The sequence below is a fragment of the Chiloscyllium punctatum genome, chromosome 1 (genome assembly GCF_047496795.1).
Source record: "Chiloscyllium punctatum isolate Juve2018m chromosome 1, sChiPun1.3, whole genome shotgun sequence".
In the NCBI taxonomy this organism is placed as follows: Eukaryota; Metazoa; Chordata; class Chondrichthyes; order Orectolobiformes; family Hemiscylliidae; genus Chiloscyllium; species Chiloscyllium punctatum.
Genome location: NC_092739.1, coordinates 57,108,826 through 57,135,254, shown reverse-complemented (window position 1 = coordinate 57,135,254; position 26,429 = coordinate 57,108,826). Strand labels below are relative to the sequence as shown.

The window sequence follows — 26,429 nt, the reverse complement described above, 5'->3', positions numbered from 1 at the left end:
AGCCTTACAGGTCAAAACTGGATCAAAAATTTCGTTATATTTTTCAATTATTGCTCCCATAAATCTATCGCAGGAAGAATTAATTGAAACAAAACATAGTTATTTTAACAACTGTGGTTTCTGGAGTCGTTTATTAAATAAAATAGAAACACCAATACTGTAATGCCACTTTGCTAAATATAATTGTGGAGCACACAGCGTTCTTGTCAGTTCGCTATTTTGAATCCATGCTTGCTCACCAGAGGAAGCTTGAGTTTCTATTGAGGAATTGCAACGAGTTCCCAGAGCGGTCAGCGTCACGGGTGATGACTGAGTGAAAACAAAATCTCTCGATCCTGTTTGTAATTGTTATTCACAGCGACGTGGCAGGAGATGAATGAAAAGATATGTGGGGCAGAACTAATTGTATACACAGGAAATGGCACCGCAGTTTACCAGTTCCTTAATCCTGGAGACACCCACTTACACCTCGGGCAGGGCACTTTATTTCTTCAAAATAAGTCGATCCCGGCCTTGGTCCATTAGTGGTCGGAGAAGGGGCATGGTATGAAATCAAACAGGCTGGCGGGAGCAGTGGACCGCACACACCTCGACATTTCAGCGGCGGCCGCAGACCACTTGCTGCCCCCGGGCTGCGGCTCGATCTTCCTGGGTTGCTCCCTGGACGCCTCTCCCATGAGCGGTGCCGTTCCCGGAAGTATTTGTGGAGGCTCCACGTCTGCCAGATTTCCCCAGCCCGTCCTGCAAGCTTCGGGGCAGCCTGCTGCACTCAACCCAGATCAGGATTTACCGAACCACTCTTTGTCTGTGAATTGCTTTTGTGTTCATTTCAAAGTCTTTAAACTGCGAGTTACATAACTCTTGTTTATCCAATATAAACATAATCGCGATGAACTCGATGTGAAATTTAAATGGAAACTACATATTGATGGAAGCGGGGGAGATGTCCAGTTTGTTTCTGATATCCCCTCACAAGAAGATGAGGCAATCCCACTGGCAACTCTGTTTGGGGTGGCTATTGATCCTGGTAAGTGATGCTCAACAGGGATGTAGTAGGTATGGAGACATACTGTCCGAAGCGTAGTCTTTCCACGGTTCTGAGGTATATCCAATTAATTGGTCTGGAATTTTCGGTAAGAACAACAGTGAAACATTCCTGTTCATTATCCCTCGCAAATTTACAGCACCTTCTGCATCCGCACATGTAACTGGGTAAATTCAGAAGTCACTTCTCCCTGTTCCAACTCTCTGCACTTGCTGCAGACACCTGTTGAGTATTTTCCAGTTTGCACTATCATCTCACTGCGAAAGAAAAGTTGAAGACGGGTTTTGCTTTTGACCATAGCGGCAGCTCATTCTGGGAACCCCCGACGCATAGCGGCCGATGGACCATTCCAGCAGACACGCTGGCCGTTCCCCGACCGGATACTTTTATTTCTTTCACACGATGTGGGCGCCCCTGGTTGGGGGGGGGGGGGGGCAGTCTTGGATGCCCATCCCCGATTGCCCTTGAGAAGGGGCTGCTGAGTTGTCTTCCATGTGATGCAGGTGCTCCCACAGAGCTGCTGGGGAGAGATTGAAACAGCAGTAAAAACCAGACTCTCTGAATATTTTTAAAGCTTCTTGACCAACTTCTCTCTAAACTGTAGCCACTGGAAAGTTCCACTCATGTTGAACACATATGGATGCAGGACTTCAGCGTATTGACCTTGGAGAGTCACACAGCAGCAGGAAAGATTACAGAGAACTTTGTTTGTGACTAACAAGTGGTGAAAGTTATCCAAGGTTAGACAGGAATGTGGAGTAATCGAGTCAACCATGATTGTAATGAATAATGTAGTAGGTTTGAGGGGTGACTGGCCTATTCCTGCTCAGAATTTATGTATTCCAATGTATGGAAGTGAATTCCAATATTTTGACTCAGGATTAGTGAAGGAACAAGGATATAGTTCCACATCAGGATAATCTGTGGATTGGAGGGGAACTTGAATTGTTCTTGGGCATCTGTTGCCATGCAGGTAGTAGCGGTCATGGGTTTGGACAGCTCTGTGAAAAGTAGCTTAATGAGTTATTGCAGTACATCTTAAATACAGTACACCTGCTGCCACTGTGCCTGGTGGTGCTGGTGGAGGGGGTGATGGTTTATGTGATCGATGGGATGACCGGCAAACTAGCTACTTCATGCTGGTCTTGAGTTTGAGTGTTATTGGAGCTGCACTCATCTAAGCAAGTGGAAAGTATGCCATCACACTCCTGATTTATACCTAATGAATGGTAGACAATCTTTGGAAAACCAGGAGCTGAGTTACCTGCCCAAGAATTCCAAATCTCTGATCTTCTCTTGTAGCTGTAGTTATATGGCTGCTTCAGTTCAGTATTTGCTTAGTGATAATTCTCTAGGATGTGAATAGTATGGGATTCAATGACAGGGATGCCATTGAATGTCAAAAGTATCATGGTTGGATTCTGTCTTGTTGGAGATGACCACCACTTAGTATTTGTGTGGAGTGAATGTTACTTGCCACATTAGCCCACACCTGGATGTTGTCTCTGTTATATTCCTTTTAATATTAAATTCTTTAAGTTAAGCAAACATCTTTTAAAATAATCCTTTACATTGGAATTATTTTCACTCTTATTTTCTTAAAGAACATACCAAATTTGTCAGTGTCAAATTTGTCACTTTATAAATGAATCTTCAACTATTTTTTAATAACCGTAATGTAGCTGCTCCAGTTTCATTTGTGAGTGATGTCATGTTTATCTCTGTGTCTGTTATCGAACAGAGCGGCCAGAGTAACAGCCAGTTTATTTTCTGGCATGTTTTGAATGTCCAAGCTCTTGAACACATGATTCCACTGTCAATACAGTACTAAGGAAGTTATGAACTTTCAGAAATGCTACCCGTCTGATGAAATGTTAAACATCCTGTTCAGGTGTTCATTAACAACATCCTGTGGGATTATTCATTTAAGAGAAGTTCACTTCCCTGATCATTTCCATTTGCCAAGGCACAAGTGTAACTTCCTGGCTAGGAAGGCAGGGCAGAAGAAAGTTTTAAGACTGATTCCTAACATCAAAGCACTTAGTTATGAGGATGAATTGGAGAAATGTGGATGTTTCAGCCTTGAAGAGCACATAAAATGTTAAGTTTCAGAGCTATACAATAAAATGGTATTCAAAATGGTACATCCAGAAAAAAAATGAAATGACCACATGGAGAAATAAGCAATTGAACTCCAGTTCCCAAAAAGACTGACCCATTACTTAAAAAAAAACAAAGAATTGCAGATGCTGGAAGTCAGAAACAAAAACAAAAATTGCTTGAACACTTCTGCAGGTCTAGCAGCACTTGTGGAGAGAAAGCAGTGATAAGGTTTTGGCTATTGAGGGTTTAACAGACTGATTCCTGGGATGGCAGGATTGATGTACTGGGAGAGACTGGATTAGTTAGGACTGTATTCACTAGAGTTTAGAAGAATGAGGGGTGGATAAAATTCTAACTGGGTTAGACTGGATAGATGTTAGATTAGATTCCCTACAGTGTGGAAACAGGCCCTTCGGTCCAACCAGTCCACACTGTCCCTCCGAAGAATAACCTATTTCCCTCTGACTAATACACCTAACACTAATGGGCAATTTAGCATGGCCAATTCACCTGACCTGCACATCTTTGGACCATGGGAGGAAACCAGAGCACCCGAAGGAAACCCACGCAGACATGGGGAGAATGTGCAAACTCCACACAGACCGTCGCCCCAGGCTGGAATCAAACCTAGGTCCCTGGTGCTGTGAGGAAGAAGTGCTAACCACTGAGCCATTGTGCCACCCTTCTCAGTGACTGGGACTCTGGAACCAGGGAAAGGTAAAGGCCTTTTAGGACAGAAATTTCAACACTCCAAATGGTGAGCATGTGGAAACTATTGAAGTCAAAATATTGAAGACTTTCAAGAAAGGTGTCGGTATAGTTCTGAGGACCGAAGGGATCCAAAGGATATGTGGAGAAAGCAGGAATAGGGCACCAAACTGGATGATCAGCCAAGATCATATTTGAATGCTGGAGCAGGCTAAAAGGGTTGAATAGGAGACAGTGAGGTCTGCAGATGCTGGAGATCAGAGTTGAGAGTGTGTTGCTGAAAAAGCACATCAGGTGAGACCGCATCCGAGGAGTAGGAAAATTGACGTTTCAGGCCAGAGCCCTTCATCAGGAATCACTAAAAAGGTTGAATAGTCTACTCCCGCTCCTATAGTCTATGTTTCTATGTCCCTCCCTATTATTCTTTTAGGAATGCTCTGTCGTTCTTTACATTCTGATCTATCACCTGACCTGCCATTCATATTTGTTCAGTTATAAGCATTTTCCTTAAGTTTAACTCTTTCTTTAACTTCCTTAATTAACCACATATAGGGACCCACCCTTTAGAATATTTCTTTACTGTAGGCATATTTAGTACTTATAAATACTTATTTTGAAATATACTCCGAAATATCACTTCTGCCATGATGTGTCCAATAACCTATAATCTAGCCTACTTTGTTAGTTCACTTCAGCAAGCTCAGTTTTCATGCCTACATAGTTTCTGTTATTTAAGTTTAAATCCTAGTCTTAGACCAAATTTTCTCCTTTTCAAACTGAACATAATGTTCAATCATATCGTGGTTACTACTACATATAAAAAGTGCCTTAACTTCAAAGTTATTATTTAATCCTGTAATACTTCACATCACAGAGATTAATATAAACTGTTGTCTCATTGCTGCTGAGCACAGCAGGTGAATATTTATTTGCTTCCTGGAAACGCTTCAGTAATGTCAGTTAGACTGTGATTACGTTCAGTGCTCATCACAATCCAGAGAACATAAGTGGAGGCTGTGAAGTTCACACATGCAACCTAAATTTATCTGAGTAAAATGTATAAGTCCCTGCTTCAGATTTTGTTCATTACAGTGCAGCAGTGATGATATTAACACTTATTTGCTTATAAATTTTATTTCTTTGTATTTTTCTTATTTTATTGTCCCGATTCATCTAGTTCATTAGAAAATAGTGAAGGGCCATTTCAGTTGATATATGTGTTTTAAGGAATCTAAAAATGCTAAGATTTGATAAAAATGTTCAACAATATTAGTGTTGTGCAGGTGCTGAACCTAATAGAAATTTGTCCTTTTTGCTTATTTTTTCCAGATGCCAGGATCTTTACACAGTGCAATTACAACACAAACTACCACAATTTTGAAATCTTCAACAGACAGACAGCGCAATGATTTCATTAGATTTATTAATGCATCTGACATGGTAGCAGCTGACTACAAACTTTCCATTGATTATTTGTGCTCTGAGCCAAGTACTATTAGAGTTGAGGTGATAGTTTCAACCAGTATTAAAACTGGTGTCGTCATTTACAAGAAAAAATGGAAATGTGAAAAACATCTTAATATCTTGAGAAATCGGACTCTGTGGGTGAAATTTCCAAACATTATGTTATACAGGCCTGATTATGTGCTTCGACGTTCTATTGTCATAAACAATGTAATGTTAAGAGCATGGATTATAAATAATGGATTTGAAGCTCGTGAGAATCACAATCTGTTTGTTTATGAACAAGCTGCAACTAGAACCTACAAGTTACTGAAGACATTAAGTTCTTTTGAAAGGCCTTTTAAAGATCATAAAGAATGCCTTCAGTGGGACACAGAGAAGATACGGGCAATAAAAGAAAGGAAAGTACTCCAGTGTTTGCTTGATAATGGTATGGCCATTTTTTCTCACTTACTTTATTTAACTATATATATAATTTTCTTTCCTATTGTGCTTGTGATTCATAAAAGTGATCAGCTCCAATCACATCTCTTTGGGTCATATTTCTTCCACACACAAAAAAATTCCTCATGTGTTTCATTTGAGTTCTCTCTAATAAAGGGATAAACTTTCCTAGAAATATAGTTATATTAGCAGTTATAAAAACCTGAATATTTCCCAAGATGTCCAATTTAATCAAAGCAATTTTAGAAATTCCAAAATCATTTGAAATACCTTAGATGTGCTCAGCTGTACATTTCTATGAGTCTATGAGTCTATCTAACATTTAGCTCATATCTTTGCTGATTGTTTTATAAGGTTCTCCACACGAGGCTCATTCAGAAAGTAAGTAGGCATGTGATACGGGGAAATCTGGCTGTCTGGATACAGAATTGGCTGGCCCATAGAAAACAGAGGGTGGTATAGATGAAAAGTATCAGCCTGGAGCCTGGTTACCAGTGATGTTCCACAGGGACCTCTGCTCTTTGTGATTTTTGTAAATGACTTGGATGAGGAAGTGGAAGGATAGGTTAGTAAGTTTGCCGCTGACACAAAGGTTGGTGGAGTGGGGTAGATAGTGTGGAGAGTTGTTGTAGGTTGCAATGGGACAGTAACAGGATGCAGAAGTGGGCTGATAAGTGGCAGATGGAATTCAACCTGGAAAAATGTGAAGTGATTTACTTTGGAAGATCGAATTTGAATGCAGAAGGCAGGGTTAAAGGCAGGATTCTTGGCAGGGTGGAGGAACAGAGAGATCATGGGGTCCATGTCCATAGATCCCTCAAAGTTGCCACCCAACTTGATAGATAGGGTTGTCAAGTAGGTGTATGGTGAATTTGCTCTCATTAGCAGGAGGATTGAGTTTAAGAGCCATGAGGTCATGCTGTAGTTGTATAAAGCCCTGATTAGACCACAATTGGAATATTGTGTTCAGTTCTGGTCATCTCATGAAAGAAAGGATGTGGAAGCTTTAGAGAGAGTGCAGAGGAGATTTACAAGAATGCTGCCTGGACTGGAGGGCATGTCTTATGAAGAAATATTGAGGGAGCTAGGACTTTTTGCATGGGAGCGAAGAGGGATGAGAGGTGACTTGATAGAGGTGTACATGATGATGAGAGGCATAGATAGAGTGAATAGATAGAGACCTTTTCCCAGGATGGAAATGGCTATCATCAGAGGCATAATTTTAAGGTGATTGGAGGAAGGTTTTGGGGAGATGTCAGAGGTATGTTATTTACACAGAGAGTGGTGGATGCATGGAATGCACTGCCAGCGGTGGTAGTAGAGTCAGATACATTCGGGACATTTAAGCAACTCTTGGATAGGCACATGGAAGATAGCGCAATGCATGGTTTGTAAGTTAGCCTGATCTTAGAGCAGGATAATAGGTCGGCACAACATCAAGGGCCGAAGGTCCTGTACTGTGTGGTACTGTTCTATGTTCTATGTTCTTCCTACATTAATTCTCAGCTTTGCATTACCCAGATAATAAAAAAATCATGTATGAAAGATTAGATTCCCTACGGTGTGGAAACAGGCCAATCAGCCCAACAAGTCTACACTGACCCTCCAAAGAGTAACCCACCCAGACCCATTTCCCTCTGACTAATACACCTAACACTATGGGCAATTTAGCATGGCCAATTCACCTGACCTGCACATCTTTGGACTGTGGGAGGAAACCGGAGCAGCCGGAGGAAACACACGCTGACACAGGGAGAATCTGCAAACTCCACACAGACAGTTGCCCAAGGCTGGAATTGAACCTGGGACCCTGGTGCGAACCACTGTGCCACCGTGCTGCCTCAATTGTTTTGAAACTAAAAACATTTTAGCTCAGTTGTGTAACAAATCAGGAAAAGGTTTTCAAGGTCTCAAGACTTTGAAAATAACAGTAAAGTCAAACATATGGACATGGTAGAATAGGGAGCTGTCTCTGGTATTTGAGTACTGTAAAGTAATGGTTTTGGGATGAATTGGAATTTTATTTCACCATATGCTTTGAAATGTTTCAAATTGTATTCTTTTGTAAATAACTTGATTTGCTCTATATTGTCTTCATTTAGAGTCATAGAGATGTACGGCATGGAAACAGACCCTTCGGTCCAACCTGTCCATGACAACCAGAAATCCCAATCTAGTCCCACCTGCTAGCACCCGGCCCATATCCAACCAAACCTTTCCTATTCATATACTCATCCAAATGTCTCTTAAATGTTGCAATTGTACCAGCCTCCACGACTTCCTTTGGCAGCTCATTCCATACAAGTACCATCCTCTGTGTGAAAACGTTGCCCTTTAGGGCTCTTTTATATCTTTCCCCTCTCAGCCTAAACCTATGCCCTCTAGTTCTGGACTCACCCACCCCAGGGAAAAGACTTTGTCTATTTATCCTATCCATGCCCCTCATAATTTTGTAAACCTCTATAAGGTCACCCCTCAGCCTCTGACACTCCAGGGAAAACAGCCCCAGCCTGTTCAGCCTCTCCCTATAGCTCAAATCCTCCAACCCTGGCAACATCCTTGTAAATCTTTTCTGAACCCTTTCAGGTTTCACAACATCTTTCCGTTAGGAAGGAGACCAGAATTGCATGCAATATTCCAACAGTGGCCTAACCAATGTCCTGTACAGCCGCAACATGACCTCCCAACTCCTGTACTCAGTACTCTGACCAATAAAAGAAAGCATACCAAATGCCTTCTTTACTATCCTATTTACCTGCGACTCCACTTTCAAGGAGCTATGAACCTGCACTCCAAGGTCTCTTTGTTCAGCAACACTCCCTAGGACCTTACCATTAAGTGTATAAGTCCTGCTAAGATTTGTTTTCCCAAATTGCAGCACCACGCATTTATCTGAATTAAACTCCATCTGCCACTTCCCAGCCCATTGGCCCATCTGGTCAAGATCCTGTTGTAATCTGAGGAACGCTCTTCGCTGTCCACTACACCTCCAATTTTGGTGTCATCTGCAAACTTACTAACTGTACCTCTTGTGTTTACATCCAAATCATTTATGTAAATGACAAAAAGTAGAGGGCCCAGCACCGATCCTTGCGGCACTCCACTGGTCACAGGACTCCAGTCTGAAAAACAACCCTCCACCACCACCCTCTGTCTTCTACCTTTAAGCTAGTTCTGTATCCAAATAGCTAGTTCTCCCTGTATTCCATGAGATCTAACCTTGCTAAACAATCTCCCATTGGGCACCTTGTCGAACGCCATACTCAAGTCCATATAGATCACCTCTACTACTCTGCTCTCATCAATCTTCTTTGTTACTTCTTCAAAAAACTCAATTGTTTGTGAGACATGATTTCCCACACACAAAGCCATGTTGACTATCCCTAATCAGTCCTTGCCTTTCCAAATACATGTACATCCTGTCCCTCAGGATTCCCTCCACAAACTTGCCCACCACCGACATCAGGCTCACTGGTCTATAGTTCCCTGGCTTGTCCTTACCACCCTTCTTAAACAGTGACACCACGGTATCCAACCTCCAGTCTTCCGGCACCTCACCTATGACTATTGATGATACAAATATCTCAGCAAGAGGCCCAGCAATCACTTCTCTAGCTTCCCACAGAGTTCTAGGGTACATCTGATCAGGTCCTGCGGATTTATCCACCTTTATGCGTTTCAAGACATCCAGCACTTCCTTCTCTGTAATATGGACATTTTGCAAGGTGTCACCATCTATTTCCCTACAGTGTATACCTTTCATATCCTTTTCCACAGTAAATACTGCTGCAAAATACTCATTTAGTCTCTCCATTTACTGTGGTTCCACACAAAGGCTGCCTTGCTGATCTTTGAGGGGCCCTATTCTCTCCCTAGTTACCCTTTTGTCCTTAATATATTTGTAAAAACCCTTTGGATTCTCCCTAATTCTATTTGCCAAAGCTATCTCATGTCCCCTTTTCCCCCTCCTGATTTCCCTCTTCAGTGTACTCCTGCCTTTCTACTCTTGTAAGGATTCACTCGATCTATCCTGTCTATACCTTATATATGCTTCCTTCATTTTCTTAACTAAACCCTCAATTTCTTTAGTCATCCAGCATTCCCTACACCTACCAGCCTTTCCTTTTACCCTGACAGGAATACACTGTCTTTGGGTTCTTGTTATCTCATTTCTGAAGGCTTCTCATTTTTCAGCTGTCTCTTTACTGTGAATTTCTGCTGCCAATCAGCTTTCGAAAGTTCTTGCCTAATACCATCAAAATTGGCCTTTCTCCAATTCAGAACTTCAACTTTTAGATCTGGTCTATCCTTTTCCATCATTATTTTAAATCTAATAGAGTCATGATCGCTGGCCCCAAAGTACTCCCCCATTGACACCTCAGTCACCTGCCCTGCCTTATTTCCCAAGAGTAGGCCAAGATTTGCACCTTCTCTCGTAGGTACATCCACATACTCAATCAGAAAATTTTCTTGTACACATTAACAAATTCCTCTCCATCTAAACCCTTAACACTATGGCAGTCCCAGTCTATGTTTGGAAAGTTAAAATCCCCTACCATAACCACCCTATTATTCTTACAGATAGCTGAGATCTCCTCACAAGTTTGTTTCTCAATTTCCCTTTGACTATTGGGGAGGTCTATAATACAATCCCAATAAGTTGACCATCCCTTTCTTATTTTTCGGTTCCACCCAAATAACTTCCCTGGATGTATTTCCAGGAATATTCTCACTCAGCACAGCTGTAATGCTATCCCTTATCAAAAATGCCACCCCCCTCCTCTCTTGCCTCCCTTTCTATCTTTCCTGTAGCATTTGTATCCTGGAATATTAAACTGCCAGTCCTGTCCATCCCTGAGCCATGTTTCCGTAATTGCTAAGATATCCCAGTCCCACCTTCTTAACCATGCCCTGAGTTCATCTGCCTTCCCTTGCATTGAAATAAATACAGTTTAATTTATTAGTCCTACCTTGTCCCTGACTGTTTGACTCGCTTCTATTCTCAACTGTACTAGTCTCAGAATCACCTCTTTCCTCACAAATTCCTGGGTCCCAACCCCTGCCTTACTAGTTTAAATCCTCCTGAGTAGCTCCAGCAAATTTCCCTGCCAGTATTAGTCCCCTTCCAATTTAGATGCAATCCGTCTTTCTTGTACAGGTCACTTCTACCCCAAAAGAGATTCCAATGATCCAAAAATGTGAATCTTTCTCCCATACACCAGCTCCTCAGCCATGCATTCATCTGCTCTATCCTCATATTCCTGTCCTCACTAGCTCGTAACACTGGGAGTAATCCAGATATTACTACTCTCAAGGACCTCCTTTTTAAATTCCTGCCTAACTCTCTGTAAACTCCCTTCAGAATATCAACCTTTTCCCTTCCTATGTTGTTAGTTCCAATATGGACAATGATCTCTTGCTGGCCCCTCTCCCGCGTGAGAACATTCTGCACCCTCTCTGCGACATCCTTGATCCTGGCACCACGGAAGCAACACACCATTCTGATTTTTCGCTGCTGGCCACAGAAACGTCTGTCTGTACCTTGAACTAGAGAATCCCCGAACACAATTGATCTCTTGGAACCCGACGTACCCCTCATTGCATTAGAGCCAATTTCAATATCAGAAACTTGGCTGTTCGTGCTGCGTTCCCCTGAGAATCCATCACCCCCTACATTTTCCAGAACAGCATACCTGTTTGAAATGGGTATAGCCACAAAAGACTCCTGCACTAGGTGCCTAACTGTCTTACCTTTCCGGAGGTAACCCATCTATGTGACTGTATCTGAGACTTGCCCCCCTTCCAATAACTGCCATCCATCATATACTGTTGCTGTTCCAAATTCCTCATTGCTTCTAACTGTGTCTCCAACTGATCCATTCAATCTGATAAGATTCGCAACCAACAGCATTTATGGCAGATATAATCCACAGTAACCCTTAAACTCTCTTTATCTTTTGCATAATAAGCTTCTGTTTTATTGTTAAAACCAAATCTGCTGCATAGCATTGCATTTTTGTATTTCAATGAAATACCACCATGTTAAATACTAAAAGGAAAGATCTGTCAGGCTGAGATCTATGTATTCTTTGGTAGAATAGAATGAGATAGAATAGAATGTCTCCAGTGAGGAAATAGGCCATTTGGCCCAACAAGTCCACACTGGCCCTCCGAAGAGTCTCCCACCCAGACCCATCCCCTTACCCTTCCCCTATAACTCTACATTTCCCATGGCTAATGCATGAAACCTACACAAGTCTGAAAACTATGGACAATTTAGCATGGCCAGTCCACCTAACTTGCACATCTTTGGACGCATGATCAACTGGGTTCATACTGTACCATTTTTCAAATTATGCTACTTGCTCCTTTGCACTAATTTCTTAAATGAGGTGACTTTACAGGCTAAACCAATGACAAGTTTGATTCATATCTTCCAAGGAGCAGCAATGATCTTTGGATTGAGCTCGATATTTCTGTCCAAATCTTTTGATCATAGCTTCTTTGGAAAAGGGTTTTCCGTTGGACTACTTCCTTTTCATGCTGAAGTTCCAGCTTGGGGATTGTTGGGGAATACCTCATCGAGTGATAGAGCTGTACAGCACGGGAACAGAGTTGAGGTGAGAGTGGTGCTGGAAAAGCATAGCAGGTCAGGCAGCATGCGAGGCGCAGGAAAATTGACGTTTCGGACAAAAGCCCTTCACCAGGAAGTATCTTCATTCTTTCCTGTTGTCAAGGAGACAGACGCCAGCATTCTTAAAGATCCATTCCACCCTGGCAATGCTTTTCTACAACCTCAACCATCAGGGAGAAGGTACAGAAACCTGAACACATGCACCAGCCGGTTTCAAAACAGTTTCTACCCTACTATTGTTAGAATACTGAATGGACTCACAAACTCTTAGCGTTCGCCTCTACCTGTGTTTTTGTTTTTGCCACTGTTTATCTTTTATTTACTTTTCTATGCTATTTAACCATGTGATCTGCCTGTGAAAAGACAAAACTTTTCACTGTGCCTCGGTACACATGACAATAAATTAAATTAAATTCAATTCAATTCCTTCCTCTCACTAAACCTTGTGTTCCCTGACATTTTTGGGATGTCATTTGTATCCTCCTTTGTGCTGGAAGAACTCATGTATGTCTTTAATTGGTTTCCTTTTATACCTTTTAGCTGTTTCTAACTGAAATTGGCCGACATTTGTCTTCACTGTTATATTTCTCTTTGCAAATTGATTTACTGGTACTCCTAACTGTCAAACGTTTATGGTGTTTTGGACGTATTCACATCTCCAAATTAATTTTATTTCTTCTAGATGTTGTTGAACTACTTTGTTTTCCTTTTGCATCATCTGGTTCAAATTTTGGCATAGTAAGGAAACTAAAAACATTTAATAACTTTGAAATGGAAATGACAAGTAAAGACCTTCTTCATAATCCAAGGTATGTCCTACAACTCAGAAAGTCCAAAATTATATGCTTGACATTCATTCTTACGATTTATAATTCTAATATCTTATTTGCTTGCATCAGAGAATAGCACAAATTGTCTTTGTAGTTTAATATAGTTCAGTAACTAATGATTTATTTTACTAACTTAAACAGAGCAGAAGGTGTATCCAGTAATATGTTTTGAATTAAAACTTATAATAAGGCTTCAAAAACAGCAAATACAGCAAGATGCACCATGACCAAGGATATGGCCAAAATCTCTCATATTTTCTTATGCAACTGAATGTCTAATTTTGTCTTATAATGTTCCTGTGAGGCGCTTTGGGATGTTCTATAATTTTAAAGTTGTTATATAAATATTAGTTGTTGTTGCCGTCGGAAAGGGTGGCGCTGGAAAAGCACAGCAGGTCTGGCAGTGTCTGAGGAGCAGGAAAGTCGATGTTTCGGGCATAAACCCTTCATGGGGAATGTGGAGGGGGAAGAGAGATGAGAGATAAATAGGGGGGTCGGGGTGGAGCTGGAGGGAAGGTAGGTGGGATGGCAATAGGTGGATGTAAGGGCAGGATAATTATGATAGATTGGTGGAGAGGGTGGTGAGGATAGGTGCGAAGGAAGATGGACAGGTAGGACAGGTCAAAAGGGTGGTGCTGTGTTGGAGGGTTGGATTGGGATGAGATGGGTGGAGGGGAGATTTGGAAACTATTGAAGTTCATGCAGTTCGTGTGTTTGAATGGTCCCAATGCAGAAGATGAGGCATTCTTCCTCCAATTGGCGGGTGGCTTTGATTTGATGGTGGAGGAGGCCTAGGACTTCCATGTCCTTGAGCGAGTGCGAGGGGAGTTGACGTGGTTGGCCACAGGGTGGTGGGGTTGCTTAGTGCGTGTTAATTGTAAAGCAACCAGATACTGTATGTACATGTTATGCTTTTCTTTGAGATATATTTTTTCTCAGATTAGGCTATATTTTGCTTAATATTATTTATAGAATTTTCTGATTGTTTAACATAATCAGGTTTTTTTTTCCTCTAATTTTGTTGGATAGGTTCACTGTGTCCATCTGGCTTTTTGTGCTTCATGATTGTAAATGGCCCCTCTGTGGGATCTTCCATCACATCAATGACAAACAGATCTATGCCACCCCATTGCTGTTTCTTACTCAAGATGGTAAGCCATGCTTCATGACATTCTAAATTGCCAGATACACTTTAACCAGCGCTGTAATGGAATTAAATTGCTACTTTCAGTTTTTCCTTTGATCAGTAGGTAATTGTGAGATAATGGGAGGGGAAGTTATTGGAAGCACCATTGTATCTGCTTTGGGACAGATAGGAGTGGAACTAGCGGAGTTTGCTGCAGATAAAGAGTACAAAGGAAAGATGGTATGGCATGTGGAGGAAGGAATAGTTACTTGTGGAGAAGATTAGAAGGAATTGCCCACCAGGGATGCTGTGATTTAACAGTTTATGGTAAATTTAACCAGCACAGGTTTTGTGCTGTTGAATCCTAGGTTGGAGCAACTAAACAGGGCATGAGTGATGTGACTTGGACTGCATGACATTATTTCATTTTAGGTTGTGGCTAAATGTTTGTCAAGGAGATGTGAGTTATAAATTGTCCAGATTCTGTAATTCCATCTTTGACCTGGAGAAGCTCACCCTTCCTATTTTGGTACCAGGGAGGTAGGCATGGGTTGAAAACAGATGTCTGGTCAGTTGTTCAAACAACAGAAGTCCTAGCACTGATCTTTGCGGAACACCACTGGTAACAAACCTCCAGTCAGTAAGACATCTTCCATAACAACCATCTGTCTTCTATGATCAATCTAATTTTTATTCAATTTAGTATCTCACCATGGATCCCAAGTGACTTAGTCTTCTGGACCAGACTATCATGAAGGACCTTATCAAATGCTTAATAAAGCCAATATAGACAACATCCAATGCCCAACTCTCATCAATCATCTTTGTGACTTCTTCAAAAAATTCAGTCAAGTTTGTGAGACAAGATGTCCCCCACATAAAGCCACACTGACTATCGCCTATAAGTCTTTTCTTTTCCAAACGCAAATGAACATCGTCCCTCAGTTAGAATATTAAATACTTAACTCATGAATAAGCAGTTTCCATTTCAGCAACAGGAGTCGAGAGAGCGCAAGCCAGGAAGCAGCCCGAAAGGTAAGTTAGAATATTAAATACTTACCTCGTGAGTCAGTGCAGTGAAGGCTGAACGGAGTGAAAGCGGACACAGGGACTGCTGAGTAAGTGAACTAATATATTTGGGCAGTGGCTAAACCCAAAACACTACATATGTAGGGTCTCCCATCCTTTCTCCTCCTCTAACCAAAACAGTTGTGTGGAGGGTGGAAGATAAGGTTTTTTTTTGATTTCTTTTGGCAATTTAGAGTACAGAGAGGGAAGCTAGGGCAATTGCATGCTCCTCTTGCAGGATGTGGGAGGTTAGGGTCATTATTAGTGACCCCACTGACTTCACCTGCGAGAAGTGCACCCAACTCCAGCTCCTCACATAGGGATCGCATAGGGAATGAACTTTGGATCATTCGGGGAGGCTGAGGGGTGATAAGAGTTATAGGGTGGTAATTACACCTGAATTATAGGATAACGGTACCTGGGTGACTGTCAGGAGAGGGAAAGGGAATAGGCAGACTGTGCAGGGACCCCTTGTTGCTGTTCTCCTCAATAATAAGTATACTGTTTTGGATACTGTTGGAGGGACGACCATGTCTCTGGCACTGATACAATGGTTAAAGGGACAATGGTTGGAGATTCTGTGGTCGCAAACGAGACTCCTGGATGGTATGTTGCCTCCCGGGTACCAGGGTCAGGGATATCTTGGATTGAGTCTACAGGATTCTTAAGAGGGAGAGCGAACAGCTGGAAATCATGGTAAACATTGGTGCCAATGATATAGGTAGGGAAAGGGATGAGGACCTGGAAAATGAATATAGAGAGTTAGGTTGGAAGCTGAAAGGCAGGATGAGCAGAGTAATAATCTCAGGATTGCTACCAGTGCCACGAGCTAGGAACAGAGCAAGTGCAGATGAACACATAGGTGCAGGGCTGGTGTAGGAGGGAGGGCTCCAGATATTTGGATCATTGGGATACCTTCTGGGGAATGTGGGACCTGTACATGGAGGACGGGTTGCACCTGAATTGTAGGGGTACCAATATCCTGGGCAGGATGTTTGCTCAAGCTCTTTGGGAGAGTTTAAACTAGTTTGGCAGGGGAATGGGAACTGGACCTAGGGATCAGAGGATGGGGTAGCTGGTGAATAGGCAGATACAGTGTGCAGAGTCCATGAGGAAGGATAGATAGTTGATAGGGCAAAGTTGCAGTCAGTGTGATTTGTAGAAGTTTGTCTATTTTAACGTAAGAAGTGTCAGGAATAAGGTGATGAACTTAGAGCATGGATCAGTACTTGGAGCAATGATGTTGTGGCCATTATGGAGACTTGAATATCACAGGGGCAGGAATGGTTGTGGGATGTTCAGGGTTTAGAGCTATAGGGAGAGGCTGAACAGGCTGGGGCTGTTTTCCCTGGAGCATCGAAGGCTGAGGGGAGACCTTATAGAGGTTTACAAAATTATGAGGGGCATGGATAGGATAAATAGACAAAGCCTTTTCCCTGGTGTCAGGGAGTCCAGAACTAGAGGGCATAGGTTTAGGGTGAGAGGGGAAAGATATAAAAGAGACCTAAGAGGCAACTTTTTCACACAGAGGGTGGTACGTGTATGGAATGAGCTGTCCCAGGATGTGGTGGAGGCTAGTACAATTGCAACATTTAAAAGGCATTTGGATGGGTATATGAATAGGAAGGGTTTGGAAGGATATGGGCCGGGTGCTGGCAGGTGGGACTAGATTGGGTTGGGATATCTGGTCGACATGGACGTGTTGGACCGGGTCTGTTTCCATGCTGTACATCTCTATGACTCTAGATGTTTCAAAAGGAACAGGAAGGGAGGTAAAAGAGGTGGGGGAGTGGCATTGCTAATCTGGGATAGTATGACAGGTACAGAAAGGGAGTTTGTTGAGGGGGTTTATGTACTATCAGTATGGGTGGAAGTCAGAAACAGGAAAGGAGCTGTCACTTTATTGGGAGTTTTATATAGACCCCCCCCCCATTAGCAACAGAGAGACTGAGGAGCAGATTGGGAGACAGATTTTAGAAAGGTGCAGAAGTAACAGGGTTGTTGTCATGGGTGACTTTAACTTCCTTAATATTGATTGGAACATCCTGAGTGCAAATAGTTTGGATGGAGCAGATTTTGTCAGGTGTGCCCAGGAAGGATTCCTGACTCAACATGTAGATAGGCTGACTAGAGGAGAAGCTATGTTGGATTTGGTGCTTGGCAACCAACCAGGTCAAGTGTCAGATCTCTCAGTGGGAGTGCATTTTGGTGATAGTGATCACAACTCCCTGACATTTACTGTAGTCATGGAGAGAGATATGAGCAGATGGAATGGCAAAGAGTTTAACTGGGAGAGGGGGAATTACAATGCTATTAGGCAGGAACCGTGGAGCATAAATTGGGAGCAGGTATTCTCAGAGAAATGCACTATAGAAATATGGAGGTTGTTTAGGGAGCACTTGGTGCGAGTGCTGGGTAGGTTTGTTCCACTGAGGCAAGGAAGGGATGGTAGGGTGAAGGAACCTTGGATGACCAGGGGTGTGGAACATTTACTGAAGGATGTAACTGGAGAATGGACTGAGGAGAGCTAGAAGGGGGCATCAAAAAGCCTTGGTGGGTAGAAGTAAGGAAAACCCAAAGGTGTTCTACACTTATGTGAGGAAGAAGAGGATGGCCAGAGTGAGTGTAGGCAAAAGTGAGGACTGCAGATGCTGAAAACCAGAGTTTAGATCAGAGTGGTGCTGGGAAAGCACAGCAGGTCAGGCAGGATCCGAGGAGCAGGAAAATCGATGTTTCGGGCAAAAGCCCTTCATCAGGAATAGAGGGTAGAGCCATCTAGGGATAGTGCCCAGAATCAGAGGAGGTAGGGGAGTTCCTTAATGAATACTTTGCTTGAGTATTCACTAGTGAGAGGGACATTGTCATTTGTGAGGAAAGCATGAAACAGGCTGATATGCTCGAACAGGTTGCTGTTAAGAATGAGGATGTGCTGGAAATTTTGAAAAACATGAGGATAGATAAGTCCTCTAGGCCAGACAGGATATTGTAGAGAGTGTGTTGCTGGAAAAGCACAGCAGGTCAGGCAGCATCCGATGAGCAGGAAAATCGATGTTTCGGGCTGGAGCCCTTCATCAGGAACGAGGCTGGGAGCCTCTGGAGTGGAGAGATAAATGGAGGGGTTTGGGGCTGGGGGAAAGGTAGCTGAGAGTGCAATAGGTGGATGGTGGTGGAGGTAAAGGTGATAGGTCAGAAAGGAGGGTGGAGCAGATAGGTGGGAAGGAAGATTGACAGGTGGGACAGGACATGTGGGAGGTGCTGAGCTGGAAGGTTAGAACTGGGGTAAGGTGGGGGGAGGGGAAATGAGGAAACTGGTGAAGTCCACATTGATGCCATGGGGTTGAAGAGTCCTGAAGCGGAAGATGAGGCGTTCCTCTTCCAGGTGTCGGCTGGTAAGTGAGTGGTGATGGAGGAGGCCCAGGACCTGCATGTCCCCGGCAGAGTGGGAAGGGGAGTCGAAATGTTCAGCCACGGGACGGAGTGGTTGATTGGTGTGGGTGTCCTGGAGATGTTCCCTGAAGCGCTCTGCGAGAAGGCATCCAGTCTCCCCAATGTAGACGAGACCGCATCAGGAACAACGGATACAATAACTGACATGTATGGAATTGCAGGTGAAACTTTGATGGATGTGGAAGGCTCCTTTGGGGCCTTGGATGGAGGTGAGGGAGGAAGTGTGGATGCAAGTTTTGCAATTCCTGTGTTGACAGGGGAAGGTGCAGGGAGGGGAGGGTGGCTTGTTATGGACGTGGACCTGACCAGGTAGTCGCGGAGGGAATGGTCTTTGCGGAAAGCGGATAGGGGTGGGGAGGGCAATATATCCCTGGTGGTGGGATCCATTTGTAGGTGGTGGAAATGTTGGCGGATGATGCGGTTTATGTGGGGTTTGGTGGGGTGGAAGGTGAGGACCTGGGTGTTCTGTCCTTGTTGCGGTTGAAACAGTGGAGTTCGAGGTCAGAGGTGAGGGACATGGATGAGATGCGTTGAACAGCATCTTCAATCACATAGGAGGAGAAAGTTCGGTCTTTAAAGAAGAAGGCCATTTGGTGTGTTCTGTGGTGGAATTGGTCCTCCTGGGAGCAGATGGAGCCGAGGAATTGGGAACACAAGATAGCATTTTTGCAAGAGATAGGGTGGGAGGAGTTGGTGGGTTTGTAAAAAAATGTCAGTGTTGAGTCGGTCCTCGTGGATGGAGATGGAGAGATCTAGGAAGGGGAGGGAGGTGTCAAAGATGGTCCAGATGAATTTGATGTCGGGGTGGAATGTGTTGGTGAAGTTGATGAAATGTTCGAGCTCCTCATTGGAGCATGAGGCTGTGCCGATGCAGTCGTAGTGGAGGAAGAGGCGGGGCATGGTGCTGGCGTAACTGCTGAAGATGGACTGTTCTATGTAGCCAACAGAGACAGGCATAGCTGGGGCCCTTGCGGATGCCCATGGCTACCCGTTTTGTCTGGAGGAAGTGGGAGGATTCGAAGGAGAAATTGTTGAGGGTGAGGACCAGTACAGCCAAACAAATGAGTGTCAGTGCAAGGGTACTGGTGGGGACGTCAGGAGGGGAAGAAATGGAGGGCTTGGAGGCCCTGGTCATGGCGGATGGTCATGACATCCAGTCCCTCTACACCGCCATCCGCCATGACCAGGGCCTCCAAGCCCTCCGTTTCTTCCTCTCCCAGTGTCCCTGTCAGTACCCTTCCAAGAATCTTAAAAACAGGTTCCCACCTGCCATTCTTAAAGACCTTCTTACTTGAGCTGACTCCACAAAATCTCGATCTTAAAACATGGAGGTGAGATCAAAGATGAAATAGCAGCTCAGGAATATAGGCTAATTGGAATTAGATTTTTAAAAAATAGGTTCAGCAGGTTTTGATCATGACAGAACATGAAAACTGATAGGTTAATGCTGTTTTGAGCTTTGAACTGAGAAGAGATAATTCACATTGATGGAGAGGAGGAGGTACAGATCTGTTAAGAGGTATCATAGGTGTGGGTGAAGGATTTTAGAGGGAATTAAAAGCTGAAAAGCTTGCTTTCATATAGAGCCTTTTAAAACCACCAGAAATCTCAAAAGGTCTTTAATGTTGTGAAGGTATGTTAATCAAAATATTAATTTATAATCTGCTTAATTAGAAAGCAAATACATATGTGATGTGCTCACTTAAAGTCAGGGTTATATTTCTGAGACTTGTAACATTGAATGAAAAGATTTCAGGTGAAGCATGAATTCTCTTTGGAGTCGATGTTAAAATTAGAGTTAGGTTCTGGAAGCATTCATTAGAAAAAAAATTCAAGCATCTATTCTTTAAATTGAAACTCAGTACTTTAAATTCCTAATTCCAACATGGTAAATTAAATAACTATTAAAATAACATCATAGATATACAAGAAACATATAACACTCTACTTATGGGGAGAGTAGAGCCAAGGGAACTGCTAACTGCACAGGGTGGGCCTTTGCACTCCGGGCTCAGGGCTGTCTGCTGTTCCTTCCTTTTCCTGATTGCACCTCACCACAACACCCCACTCCCCCCACCCACCCCCCCCCCCCCCCGCCCCCACCACTCCACCTTCTCTCCAGAAGCTACTTGGATGCTGCCTGAACTGCTGTGCTCTTCCAGCACCACTAATCCATTCTCTCCGGTACTGGCCAGTGTCCTCGGGTTCCTGTAGGCAGTTCAAGGCTGAGGGCTGGCAGGGAAGCTGCTGAATTTTGCATAGGCTGTGAGGATGGCCAATCTCGTCTCTATGGAGATCAGCGACTCTCCTGTTTTCCTGGCCGTAGGCTGCAGTCTGCCATGGGGCAGCCTGCGTTCTGGGTGCTGCTTGGGGAAGGAGGTGTTGAGGGAGGGCCTGCTGAGCTCGGCAGTGCCCCATGAGCCAGGAGTGGCTAGGAAGAAATGGACAGGGGGAAGAGCAGAAGGAGGGAGGGCGAAAGTAGGAAAGGAGAGAAAGGGAAGGAGAGAAGATGCGGTTGGAGGAGAGATCAGGAGAGAAACAGAGGAGGGGTGTGGGAGGGAGAAGAGGGTTTCAGGAGAGAGAAAGGGAGGTTGGTGGGGAGAGGAAGGAGAGGAGGCTACTGAGCCAGTCAATGACTGGTTCACTGTGGGCCAGCTCCATTGTGTTCCAGCAGGTCCTACAGGAGGAGGCAGCTTCTTGGGAGATGCTGGTGAATGGTAGCTCCAGCCAGTGATCTGGATTAGTGGTGCTGGAAGAGCACAGCAGTTCAGGCAGCATCCAACGAGCAGCGAAATCGATGTTTCGGGCAAAAGCCCTTCAATCAGGAGTACTCCTGATGAAGGGCTTTTGCCCGAAACGTCAATTTCGCTGCTCGTTGGATGCTGCCTGAACTGCTGTGCTCTTCCAGCACCACTAATCCAGTATTTGGTTTTCAGCATCTGCAGTCATTGTTTTTACCAGCCAGTAATCTGAAGACTGCTGGGTTTGGGGCTCCCTGGGGAGCTAAGAGTGGACTCAAGTTGGAGAGGGTGAGTCAGTACAAAGTGACATCAGTCGGGCCAGGGAAGACATAATACAGTGCTGCAAACAATCTCAATATATAAGTTCATAAGATAAAGAAGCAGAATTAGGCCATTCAGCCCTCGACCCTGCTCTGCTATTCGATCATGGCTGAAATGTGTCTCGACCTCATTCTCCTGCTTTCTCCCCACAAACCTCGATCCTCTCACTTATCAAAAACCTATCTTAAATCTGTCTTAAATCTCAGCAAGTTTCACAGTGTCTGTAGAAGGAAAAACAGAGCTAATGTTTTGTGACTAGTGATCCTTCATCAGAACTGAAAATGAAGTGACAGTGTGGGGGGTGGGGTCAGTGAATAGAGTACATGGAGGTATTGCCCAGAGAGAGAGAAAAGAAAAGAGATAGGCAAGCAAAGAGATTGCCAATGACAAAACTAGAGACAGATCAGTGCTGGGTGGGGTGTCAATGAGAAATGTAAATGGTTGAAACTAAGTCAAAAATTGCTGGAAAAACTCAACATGTCTGGCAACATCTGTGCAGAGAAAGCAGAGTTAATGTTTCGAGTTCAATGACCCTTGCTCAGAAATCAGTTTCAGAACCAGATTTGCTGAGTTTTTAATGAAGATAATGAGATGTTAATGCCTCTTGCTGTACACTAGCAAGAATCCCATATTGCCATTCAATATATTTTTTACACTTAGTCGGGATCCTCCTCACTAACCATCTCACACATTGCTTCAATGACTGAGAAGTTTCAGCCCAAAATCTAAGATAATTTGCCTCAGGACTATTCTCTTTCTCTAAAATATTACCCATGAAAATGTGTGAATAAGTGGAGTGTTCCTAAAGGAGAATTCCATATTTATATCATTGTCTAAGTGAGACAGTTTTTCTCATAACTGATCCAGGAAGCTACTCCAGTGTCAATAGCTTGTATGCAAAATGACATTGGGTGCCAATTAATATTTGCATCATCTGTCAATAATTATATTCCCTGAGTTTACCTGTTCCTTGGCAAAAGTGCTTTTAGAATAACATGGTGCAAAGTTTTATATTTCTCCCCAAGACATGAAGATTATGTGTGTGATTTTCAAGAAGACAAATTGTATATTTTTGTGCAGTTTAAACATTTTGTAAATAATCTTCATATATTTGCTTCAGTGAGTGAAAGGAATCAATTTACCCCTGGGATACAACTGGGTGACAACAGCAGTCAGTCAAGTCATTCTGAAGCAAAGTAACTGTTATAGTGCAGGATTTGTGGCAGCTAATTTGTGTACAGCAAGCTCTAACAAATGACAATGTGAAAATGACCAGATAATTTGTTCTTAAGAGATGTAGTTTGAGAGGTAAATAAAAACTGGCCAAGACATTAGTGATAATTCCCCTGCGAATACTAACATTCAATCATTTGTGTCCATCTAAGAGGGTGGATGGAGCCTTGGTTTAAATGTCTCATCATAAAGATGTCACAACTCACAATGCAGCACTCTCTCATACTACACTGAAATACCAACCTTGATTTTTCATATCAAGGCTTAAAGAACTGGGTGACCAATCACAAAATGGTAGAATACAGAAGGAGCAATTTGGTTTGTCATCACTGCACTATTTTTTTCGATGGAACTGACTGTTGTCCCCGTAATAGATCATATTGGCTTAAAGGCTAAGAGTAAATTCGCCTGGAATCAATTGTACAAGTATTCCAGAGAGCCACATTCTTGGCTGCAGTGGAGAGTCAAGGATCACAACTAGCCCCAAGGACTAACAGCTTAAAGTCTTTCAGGCAGCAGTAAAAGTTGAATTAAATATGAACCTTTCAATGTTTAAAGTGTAATCATTTCTGACATATGGTTTACTTGCCAATTACTGAGTTCTCTTTTTACCATCTCACCTTCCACTGGAATTTTTATTCTCCAGATTTTTCAATCAAAATATGTCATTAGTTTGAACATCTCGAGAAGTTCTCTGAATAACTTTCTGTACTAGAATCATTGCTGTATTTCTTGTCTTGTCATGTAACTGAAGCCATTCATCATTGATACCATTGTAATGAACCTCTAACTGGAGACGAAACACATTGTAAGCACAACCTCCTGGCTTTTGCTCTCTGTACCTCTATTGATAAAACCAAAAATCCCGTATGCTTTTAGTCAACTTACCTGTTTCCTTCAAAGAGTTGTGTATGCATATACCATGGTCCAGCTTCTTCTGGAATCTTTGGAATAGTGTAATGTATTTTATGTTGCCAAAAGGAATCAATTCACATTTTTATATGAGAAATGTCATAGGGTTGTAGCATTTGTCTGTATTTTTCACCACTGAAATCCTCTTCAAGTCAGTTACTGTTTTTCTCACTATTTACTGCACTCCCAAATATTGTGTCAACCGCAATCCAGGAAATAATGTCCTGTAAAGTGCACTCAACAAATGTATATCAAAGGGAATAGTGGGCCTCATGTTGACTCTGGGGAACAGCAACAGCATCTTCCTTTAGTTTGAAAAACACCTGTGAATCAATACTATGCTTTCTGTCCCTTGGTCAATTTTGTACTAACACTGAAGTCCCATGGTTCTCAGTTTTGGTAACAAGTCTACTTTGTAGCATTTTACCACACACCTTTTGAAAGTCTCTATACACAACATCAATCACACTAGGAGAAAGTGAGGACTACAAATGTTGGAGACCAGAGTCAAAGACTGTGGTGCTGGTAAAGCTCAGCAGGTCAGGCAGCATCTGAAGAGCAAGAGTTGACATTTCGAGCATAAGCTCTTCATCAGGAATGTTGGGGGACCCAAGGCGGCTGAGAGATAAATAGGAGGGGAGTGGGGCTGGGGGCAAGGTAGCTCGGAATACGATAGGTAGATGAAGGTGTGGATGAAGGTGATAGGTCAGAGAGGAGAAGCAGACAGGTGGGAAGGAAGATGAACAGGGAGGACAGTTCAAGAGGGCGGTGCCAAGATAGGGTGGGTGGAGGCGAAATAGGGAAACTGGTGAAATCTACATTGATCTAAGGTGGGTCCCAAGGTGGAAAATGAGGCATTCTTCTTCAGGGCATCAAGTGGCTAGAGTTTGGCGGTGGAGGAGGCCCAGGACTTACGTGTCCTTGGCGGAGTGGGAGGGGGAGTTAAAGTATTCAGCCACAGGGTGGTGGGTTGTTTAATATGTGTGTCCCAGAAATGTTCTCTGAAACATTCCACAAGTTGCTGTCTTGTCTCCCCAATGTAGAGGAGACCACATCAAGTGCAACAGACACAGTAGATGACGTGTGTGGAAGTACAGGTAAATCTCTGTCAGATGTGGCAGGATATTTTGGGGCCTTGGACGGAGGTAAGGGCGGAAGTGTTGCAGGTTTTGCACTTCTTGCAGTAGCAGGGGAAGGTGCCAGGTGTGGAAGGTGTGTTCGTGGGGGACATGGACCTAACAAGAGAGTCGCAGAGGGAATAGTTTCTCCAGAATGCAGATAGGGATGGGAAGGAAAATATATCCCTGGTGGTGGGGTCTGTTTGCAGATGGCGTAAATGGCGGAGGATGATGCGATGTTTCTGGAGATTAGTGGGGTGGAAGGTGAGGACCAGGAGACCTATGTCCTTGTTGTGGTTGGAGGACGTGGGGTTCAAGGGCACAGGTGCAGGAAGTGATGTGCTGGAGGGCATTGTCGACCATGTGTGAGGAGAAATTGTGGTCTTTGAAGAAGGAGGCCATCTGGGATGTTCTATGGTGGAATTGGTCCTCCTGGGAGCAGATGTGGTGGAGTTAGAGGAATTGGGAATAAGGGATTTTGTTTTTACAAGAGGCAGGGAGGGAGGAGGTATAGTTCAGCTAGCTGTGGGAGTCAGTGGGTTTGAAGTAGAAGTCTGTGTTGAGTCAGTTGCCAGAAATGGCGATGGAATGGTCCAGGAAGGGGAGGGAGGTATCCTGGAGATGGTCCTGGTGAATTGAGGTCGGGGTGTAAGGTGTTTGTGAAGTTGATGAACTGTTCAACCTTCTAGTGGGAACATGAGGTGGTGCCGATTCAGTCCTTGATGTAGTGAAGGAGAAGGTGGTAAATGGTGCCGGTGTAGCTGCGGAAGATGGATCGTTCCACGTACTAGAGGAAGAGGCAGGCACCCATGGCTATCCCTTTGGTGTGGAGGAAGTGGGAGGATTAGAAGGAGAAATTGTTGAGGGTGAGGACCAGTTCTGCCAATTGAATGAGTGTGTCACTGGAAGGGTACAGGTTGGGTTGGCGGGAGAGGAAGAAATGGAGGGCTTCATCATGGCGGATGGATGTGTACAGGGACTGTATGTCCATGGTGAAGATGAGGCTTTCGAGGCAGGGGGAATGAAAGTCATGGAGGAGGTGGAGGGTGTGGGTGGTGTTTTGAATGTACGTGGGGAGATCCTGGACCAAGGGGGACAAGATGGTGTCAAGATATGCAGAGGTAAGTTCAGTGGGCTCGGAGCAGGCTGAGATGATGTGTCGACGGGGGCAGTCAGGTTTGTTGATTTTGGGTAGGAGGTAGAATCGGGCAGTGCAGTGTTCCCGGATGATGAGG

General features: G+C 43.6%; 1 protein-coding gene across 2 annotated transcripts in view; it reads left to right on the top strand.

Moving 5' to 3' along the window:
* The first annotated feature begins 282 nt into the window (after window positions 1–282).
* The window catches only part of LOC140469203 (protein sel-1 homolog 3-like), a 104,931-nt gene continuing 78,784 nt past the window's right edge, over window positions 283–26,429 (top strand). For both annotated transcript variants that reach the window (XM_072565543.1, XM_072565612.1), the window contains exons 1-4: window positions 283–1,027; window positions 5,186–5,750; window positions 13,081–13,207; window positions 14,258–14,379. In XM_072565543.1, coding sequence (XP_072421644.1) covers window positions 929–1,027; window positions 5,186–5,750; window positions 13,081–13,207; window positions 14,258–14,379 — 913 coding nt within the window. In that variant the 5' untranslated portion in view covers window positions 283–928. The remainder of the gene's footprint in view (window positions 1,028–5,185; window positions 5,751–13,080; window positions 13,208–14,257; window positions 14,380–26,429) is intronic.